At 40.3% G+C, this 9,027-nt stretch overlaps 1 protein-coding gene across 1 annotated transcript; it reads left to right on the forward strand.

Annotated features, from left to right (window-relative positions):
- The first annotated feature begins 438 nt into the window (after positions 1 to 438).
- Positions 439 to 7,607, forward strand: u2af1 (U2 small nuclear RNA auxiliary factor 1). The gene is made up of 8 exons (XM_089002401.1): positions 439 to 516; positions 1,942 to 2,029; positions 3,725 to 3,791; positions 3,882 to 3,931; positions 4,027 to 4,125; positions 4,197 to 4,330; positions 5,825 to 5,920; positions 7,018 to 7,607. Exons 1-8 carry the CDS (start codon positions 473 to 475, stop codon positions 7,148 to 7,150), a joined length of 711 nt encoding a protein of 236 aa, XP_088858527.1. The 5' UTR covers positions 439 to 472; the 3' UTR covers positions 7,151 to 7,607.
- Positions 7,608 to 9,027: the final 1,420 nt, after the last annotated feature.

A 9,027-nucleotide genomic window follows, 5' to 3' on the forward strand; every position in this document is an offset into this window, starting at 1 on the left:
AAGAAGATAGTAAATTTATGGGCCCACACAAATCAATGCAATTATGAAAAGCACATTTGCACAATAAAATAGTATAACTCTTATTTTGAAAGCTATTCCAGACTGAAATGCCTAACTGTGTTTTTGTTAAACGTGTTTGTCTTTCGAAATAACGATGTTTTTTCTTGTGTTGCATCTTTTAAACATTTGTGTAGTATTTCACTGTTTCTGACAAATTGAGAAAAACCATGTGATAAAAATGATTTGAGTGAATTGCTATCTATCAATATTAAATTGTTTTATTTTTTATTCAAAAGATTTCAACCGTGTAGTAATATCCTAGAATACGCGCAAAGGAGTTACTTTTAGCTCCCAAATTCCCAATACTGTATAGCGGAGAATGCTAACCACTTTTGTTTGAAACGGGTTTTATTTTATTGTGAAGGGGTTGGACGGAAACGTGGTGTTGCTTGTAGAACACAGGCTAGCCAAGATGGCGGAGTACTTGGCGTCGATTTTTGGGACGGAGAAAGACAAGTAGGCAATTCTATCAATAATTAGGCGTTTGGTAACGGCGACTCTTTATGTTTTACGTCCACGGGTGCTCCCATGCTCCTGTAAGCATGCTGTGTAGCACAGCGTTTGAAGAGCTAGATTATTGGCGGCTAACGCTAGGTAGGGTTAGCTTGCTGGCTAGCTAAAAAATGCCGCGCTGCGTGCGTTTCTTGGCCTGCAACGTCAACCTAGCGAAGAGTTCAGCAATATTCGCACATGTTAACGTTACTTATTAAAATTACAACCGTTTAATCGATTGAGTTACTGTGAGCTGCGTCTTTATGGCTTAAGGACATAAATGGTTGCATTCAAGTCAAGTCTTTGTTTGAATGAAAAACGGCGTGTAGCATGCTATGTAGCATCTTGACCACACTATCGCACTACAGTAGCACATTAGACACGTTCCCCCATACGGATTAAAATTGATTTGTAATTGTATTTTATTTTTGAGCATTAAAATACAATAGCCTTCTTGCTGGTGCTCAGTTTGATCAGCAAAATTCCCGCTTTACTTTCTCAATAAATTGTAGTATTGGATAGTTAATTACCGTTAATTATTTTTACATATTTATTTTGAATTTCTTTTGCATCAGGATGTGAAAAAAATCAGCATAAAGTACATTATCTTCACGTCGATTAATATGAAGTATTTATTCGTGCTGTTTTGTCTGCGAAAAGGACTCGTACAAAATATTAACGTCAGTAGTGTTTAATGTCACCCAAAAAGATGCGTACCTATAAAAAAATCAATTGTGGCTTTGATTAAAAAGCTATTTATTTCAAATTACAGCCACACATTATTCAGTTTATGGAAGACAATTCAATGTTTCTCCCGAAAGAGGAGTGTGTAAAAGTGATTGATAAGTACAGGTTTGCTTGTCCACAAAATGGTGGACATTTGGAACACAACTTGGGAAAGCCATAAATTGACTAAAAATTGACCAAAATAGCTGAAACTCTGTTGAATGGTCTTCCATAAACTGATTAATGTGTGGCTGTAATTTGAAATAAATAGCTTTTTAATCAAGGCCGCAATTGAAATTTTCATGGGTACGCATCTTTTTGGGTCACTTGTAATGAAGGCACAATAATTTAAGGTAAGTTTTTTTTTTCTCCCACCCGCTGTATTAATGCAAATCAATCAAAGGTTGGACGTTCTTTCCTCCCCCCATCTCCTCACCCCATTTAGAGGGTTAAAAATGTTTAGAAAATAAGAGCAACGTTTAATCAGGGGTGCTAAAAATTGTGAAATTCGGTGTGTAAACATAATGCAACATCTCTTCATGTGTTCACATTTTCAAATGACTTCTCCCAACATTCCTCAGAGTTTTGAGATGTCCTGCTCTATTCCTTGTATGTTTCTACTTCAACTGAACTTTGGCTTCTTTCGTGTGCTTCCCTCTCCAGAGTAAACTGTTCCTTTTATTTTAAAATCGGTGCCTGTCGACATGGAGATCGCTGTTCCAGATTACACAATAAACCCACTTTCAGCCAGGTAAATGTATATATTTTTTTGCATCATACAAGTAAAATATTGTATCAAATACCACCAGTATAATCCCATGAGGTTAAAATGCATTTTCACTGAGTACCGATTTGAATTGAAATAGTTGATTATCTTCATTGTTGCAGTGTTGTAGACCAGCAATTTGGCTTCATGTAAAGGTCGAAATTTTGAGATTATCTCTGTATAAAGACTCCCCAACCTAAATGATAGGCATATTGTTTTAGAATTAGTGGACATATTTTCATTATTACCACGACAAAGTAACAATTTAATAGAAAGAATCCCATGAACAGTATTCATTGTCAAGTAATGACATGCATAGAAATACACCATAGGTTAAAATGCCATTAAAGTTGGTGAAGATGTGTCTCCTCACTAAAACAGCTCCAAATGCAATTCGAAAAACCAGGGCTATAACATCTGGCTCTAATCAAGCATGGGATTACCGTAACAATGCAACTTGATGCACACAAATGACAACTTTTACATGGAGCCCAAATGTACAGTAAAGTCTCGTTATATCGATATTCAAGGGAGTCCGAAAAAATATCGATATAACCGGGACTATCGATATATCCGACCCTGTTTGCATGGAATTTTCTCCGTGCGTGCATAGAAATAGTATCGATATAACCGGGACTATCGATATAACGAGACTTTACTGTATTTCATTTGTTGATGACGATGCCCCTAAGTGACGTCACGTCGGCAACGCGCCCTGACCGACAAAGCCACACACAATGCATTTTGGGCACTTTTTTCGTCTGAAAACAGTGTTGATCGCAACGGAAACTAAAAAAATGGTGTCGGTTATCCTTTAAAGGACAACCGACATCACTTTTTTGTTTCTTAACTGACTTCAGAAAAACGTTTTATAGCATCTAAAATACCCAAAACACGCAGTATGATATTTTTAGTCAAATGCAAAACATCAATAAAAATGACTTAAAGTGTCCAAAATCTGCAACAAAAAAAATGAACCCGGAAGTGGCCAGTTTCAGAAGGTCCCGCCTCCTTGTTCGTGATGTCACCCCAAGACGTCTTGCCTTGCTGGAGAATCAAAACAATGGCTTCAGATTCGGAGAATATGCTTTCTTGTTACTCATCCAGTTATGAATATGATTCAAATAGTTCTGAAGAAGAAAGCATACATGTTTGCAATCGATTAAAGAATTTATTCCGTGTCATTTTGAGGCATCAGGGGTGGGAAATGTCGCACCCAAAAAAGGCAGAAAATGGCGACAAAGCCGTGTAAGGAATTAATCAGCCAGTTTCCACAGGCTGATTAATTCCTTATATGGAGCTTTGTCACCCTCTTCCGCCTCTTTTTGGTCCTACATAAAGTCTTCAGACCAAAGTACAGCAAAATGCATTGACTTGATGGAAGGACTGCTACAATGTGTCCTTTTTTCGGTCAAGGGGCGTTCCTTCAGTGACGTAGGGTGAGGAAGCGTAAAATATAGCTATATGCGATGGTATCTTTGTAAAATACGCTCAGTAGAAGTCATTTGAAGACATTTGACAAATTATGGACACAACTTGTCCGGAGACGTCGGTTGTCCTTTAATGTCCACTGAGTATATTAAGTGCTCTGATGGACGGTACACAATTGAAGTTGTCTGTTCGCCTCCATTTTAACTAATTAAAAAGCCTCCTGAATGTTGTGCATGTTGTTTTTTCTAGACCATCGCCCTGCTGAACATTTACCGTAACCCTCAGAACAGCGCCCAGTCTGCTGACGGCCTCACCTGTAAGCATTTTGCGAAATAATTGGAAAACTGCAGCGATATCACAAGCGCCGAACGTGTGCCTCATTGTCGTTCTCCGTTGTGTCCACCAGGTGCCATCAGTGACATGGAAATGCAGGAACACTACGATGAGTTTTTTGAGGCAAGTTTTCTCATACGTTGATGCTTTGTCAGAGCAGCAGTTTGTTTCAAGACACAAATAAGATGAAGCTTGACTGTTTCCCGTCGCGCTTTTAGGAGGTCTTTGCAGAAATGGAGGAGAAATATGGGGAGGTGGAGGAAATGAACGTGTGTGACAACCTAGGAGACCACCTTGTGGGGAACGTATACGTTAAGGTGGGTGTCTGGTATCTCTTCTTTTTAGCAATTTTGTATTTATTTGACTATTTTGATTGTTCCTTTTCTAGTTCCGTTGTGAGGAGGATGCCGAGAAAGCCGTGATCGACCTTAACAATCGCTGGTTCAACGGGCAGCCGATCCATGCTGAGCTCTCTCCTGTCACAGACTTCAGGGAAGCTTGCTGTCGCCAGTATGAAATGGGGTGAGTGTATGTGTGTTTTGAATTGTGGTAGCTATTTTTTTTCTCCCCCCAAATTCTAAATTAACTCATTCACTGCCAGGCGTGCAAAAATGTGTCCACTACAGTGCTAGGATTTTTGTCATTGGCACTTAAAATTCCAAGATCCACAGAATATTGAGTTTTAGGATTACATAATCATTCAATATAGGGTTAGAAACCGTAGACTCTCTTCTTTCATAAGGAAAAAGAGTTAAATCCTAAATTAAATGGGTCATGCGTTATATGAGCTTGAAATTAGGGCGGCTGTCATAAATACAATGCAATACATACATATTGGTTTGTATAGCGCATTAACAACAGCCGAAGCTGCACCTTGTGGAAGGGAAAACATTGCCAGAGGCCTTGGCCAATGCTTTATCAGCACCCAAACAAGAAAAAAACAAAACCTGAACAAATTTGGGAATGGTGCACTATGTCTATGTTTTTGTCATTTTCACTCTTTTTGTATTTATTTGGTTGCCCAGTTATTTATTTGTATTTATGTGTTTGTTTAATTATTGCATATTAATTATTTAATTATTACACACACACGTCACTTTTTGAAACTTAAAAATAAAAAAAAAAACAATTATTTTCAGAGTGTATTATATTCATCAAATGGTGAATGAAGAAGAATGTTGCTGTGCCGACGACCATTTTGTGTTTGGGAGCCTTTTACTGAGCGAGTTGCTTGTTCTGTAGCCACAAAGGGACATATGTCTTCTTGTGCCGGTCCCAAGCCCGGATAAATACAGAGGGTTGTGTCAGGAAGGGCATCCGACGTAAAAGCTGGGCCAAAACAAACATGCGGATCAGGGAGGACACTGATTTGCTGTGGCGACCCGTTGAAGGGAAAAGCTGAAAGGAAAAGAAGAAGACTCAAATTCCAGGACCCACAGAATATTGAGCTTTAGGATGACATAAACAGTCAATAAGAAACCTTTGACTTCAGAAAAAAAATGTTAAATCCTAAATTATATGAGTCTGGAGTTATAAGAGCTTGAAATGAGGGCAGCTGTCCGAAATACAATGCAATACATACATAGTGGTTTATACTGCGCTTTAACAACAGCTGAAGGTGGAACAAAGCGCTACCATGGGGAAAAAAGGAAAATGCTGCCCCCTTGTGGAAGGCAAAAACATCGCCAGATGCTATGGCCAGTGCTTTATCGACACCCTAAAAAGAAAACCTGAAGTTCGGGGATGGCGCTCCACGTCATATTTTTAATTCCTGAATAAATTTGGGAATGGCAGTTAATAAGTTAAGAAATAAAATGTACGACTTGAACCTGCTGTGGCAACACAACCTAAACTTGAACCCAGTATTGAAATGAATGAATTATTCTATTAACCCTGAGTGTCGTCTCAATCAAAATAATGATATCTATCTCGCTTATATCGATGGATAATCTCGCCGGTCCATTTCAAGTGTCAACTTGTATGCTTTCGTTGCTCTGAGTGTTCCTCCTTTCGCAGGGAATGCACTCGAGGTGGTTTCTGCAATTTCATGCACCTGAAGCCCATCTCGCGTGAGCTGAGGAGAGAGTTGTATGGACGGCGCCGGAAGGCAGGGTACGTTTACCTGTCGAGTTAGCCATGTCAGTGTTGCAAATACAGCGATACCTCGCTTTACGAACCCCTTGGCTTGAAAACTTCGCTTTACAAACGTTACATTTATGAACATTTTACCTTGGCATACAAGCTATTTTTTGGGATACACACTGAGCTGCCACAATGATCTCCTAAAACAAAATGGCAGCCGGCTTGTTTTGGTCCTCTATTCCCCGCCCCCAGTCGTCGGTTAAAGCCACGTGATTGGTCAAGAACGTAGCAGTGGGGGAGGGGGGGTTACAGACAGAGTGAAGCCATTCTCCGAAAAAGAAAATGGCTGCCGACATTTTTTTTGTTGTCCTCTATCCCCCGCCCTCAGTCGTCGGTTAAAGCCACGTGATTGGTCAAGAACGCAGCAGTTAGGGGAGGTGGTTTAAACATTAAAGAGACAGGCAGATGACAGAGAATGACAACATGGATAGAAAACAGTGAAATTATGACTCGTTTCAACTTTGATAGTTCAAAGGCAGAGTGTAGACTGCAAGGTTAAAATTCCCATCAATCAGGGTCCACAAATAACCCGCACTAGCCATCAGTTCAATTTGAAATGAAAATGCAAGCTATTAATGATGTTTGTAGTGTGTCTTCTTGCATCTGTTGCAATATCACAACTTCCAATATGTACAACCCAGAGCTCCTTGAGACACTTTATGCAAAAAGCTATCCATTCCATCAAGCCATCAACGACCATCAAAAAGGTAAATAAACGACTTTATTATACGGTATAGTTTATTTCTTTAATTTTAATACCATAGCACATTTATTATACATTAAATAAGGTATATTTTGTGTAGTTTTAAAATAATTAGAAAGTAGAAAATTAGGTTTTATGGCGACCTGGGAACGGATTATTCTTATTTTAAATGTTTCCTATGAGAAATAAATTTTTGGGATACACACTTTTCGCCTTACACACTCTGTCTGGGAACCAATTAAGTTCGTAAGCCAAGGTATCACTATATCCCCAAATTGTCTTATCTGTTATGCCGACCACAGTTTGACACTGCAAATTCTTGAGCATTTGGAAGTGATTGTTAATTAGCTCCTCTTCCGCGTAGCCGTCACAGGTCCCGGTCACGCTCCAGAGACCGGCGATCCCGCTCAAGGGACCGGGATAGAGGAGGCCGAGGGGGCGGACGCGACCACGATAGACGCCGTTCCAGAGACAGAGAGCGCTCGGGGCGTTTCTGAACCACAAGTCAGGACAACTTGCTTCCTTTTACCATTCTCAACGATTCTTGTTTTTGCCTCTCTCTCCCTCTCTTTTTTATTTTGTATTTTTTTTTTTAAGTTTCTACCCTCCCGCTTATATTGTAGGAATAATTGAGTGGTGCCAGATTTTGAAGCTGTGACGGCTGTATGTAACTTGTTACGTTCTGAAATGACTTTCACCCCCCATTAAAATTTTTATGTAATGATGTGTGATGTCAGTAATTTGTCTATGTAACTCTTAAAGGACAACCGACGTCACTTTTTTGTTTCCTAATTGACATCAGAAAAACGTTCTATAGCATCTAAAATACCCAAAACACGCAGTATGATATTTTTAGTCAAATGCAAAACACCAATAAAAATAACTTGGTGTCCGAAATCTGCAAAAAAATTGAGCTGCGAATTGAGCATTTTCAGAAAGTCCCGCCCCCAGTTCGTGACGTTACGTCAAGACTTCTTGCATTGCTGGAGAATCAAAACAATGGCTTCAGATTCGGAGAAGATGCTTTCTTGTTACTCATCCAGTTATGAATATGATTCAAAAAGTTCTGAAGAAGAAAGCATACACGTTTGCAATCGATTAAAGAATTTATTACGTGTCATTTTGAGGCATCAGGGGTGGGAAATGTCGCATCCAAAAAAGAAAATGGCAGAGCTCCGTGTAAGGAATTAATCAGCCCGTTTCCACAGGCTTTAATTAATTCCTTACATGGAGCTTCGTCGCCCTCTTCTGCCTCTTTTTGGTCCTACACGACGTTTTCAGACCAAAGTACAGCAAAATGCATTGACGTGATGGAAGGACTGCAACAATGTGTCCTTTTTTCAGTCAGGGGCGTTCCTTCAGTGACGTCACGTTTACAGTTATGAATATGATTCAAATAGTTTTGAAGAATCAGCCCGTTTCCACAGGCTGATAAATTCCTTACATGGAGCTTGGACGCCCTCTTCTGGCTCTTTGGTGCAACACAAGGTTTTCAGACCAAACAAGCATTGACGTGATGGAAGAACTGCTACAATGTGTCTTTTTTTTCGGTCAGTGGCGTTCCTTCAGTGACGTCACGTACGGACTCGTCACCAACTCAAAAACGAGATTCCGGAATATTCAGCACGAGTCTTAAAACGTAAAATATAGCTATATGCCGTGGAATCTTTGTAAAATATGCTCCTTATAAGTCATTTGAAGCCATTTTACAAATTATGGACATAACTTGTCCGGAGATGTTGGTTGTCCTTTAAATTAATTTACTCCCCCAAAAAATACAATACATATCATTTTTAACATTTATGTGACTTTATTTATATTCCTGTGTGTGCGCGCGCGCACATGTGTGTCTTCTACCACGGATTTGACCAATCACGTGCGACTTTAACCGAAGGGGTTGCGTTATCGGCTCTTATGAGCCGCTCCCTATTAAGACCTGTTCACTTCAAAGAGACGACTCTAAGAGCCGATTCGTTTGCGACCGACACATCACTAATTCACACAGCACTCAGCTTCGAGCAGGAAGTTCGTCACCGGTGCCCTGCCTATCACGGCCCCCCACCAAGCACACCCACACACAACCCTCAGGCTATCATTATCCAAATAATTGACGGAAGAGTGGGGGTTGGTGATGAGGAGGAAGGGCGTCATGCAACCGTGGCACCTGCAGTCACGACCCCGCGACTCGGAGCTTGCGTCACACCGCGGCGGCTCGCTGATAGCAGCTTGATTGTCACGTCCATTAGTGGAGTGGGTCGGTCAATGAAATAGCTCCATGCGTTTCTCTCCCTCTCTCTCTCTCTCTCTCTCTCTCTCTCTCTCTCTCTCTCTCTCTCTCTCTCTCTCTCCTAAAAAGACATACAAGGACAAGATA

The sequence above is a fragment of the Hippocampus bargibanti genome, linkage group LG08 (genome assembly GCF_051943395.1).
Source record: "Hippocampus bargibanti isolate YZ-2025 linkage group LG08, ASM5194339v1, whole genome shotgun sequence".
Taxonomy (NCBI): Eukaryota; Metazoa; Chordata; class Actinopteri; order Syngnathiformes; family Syngnathidae; genus Hippocampus; species Hippocampus bargibanti.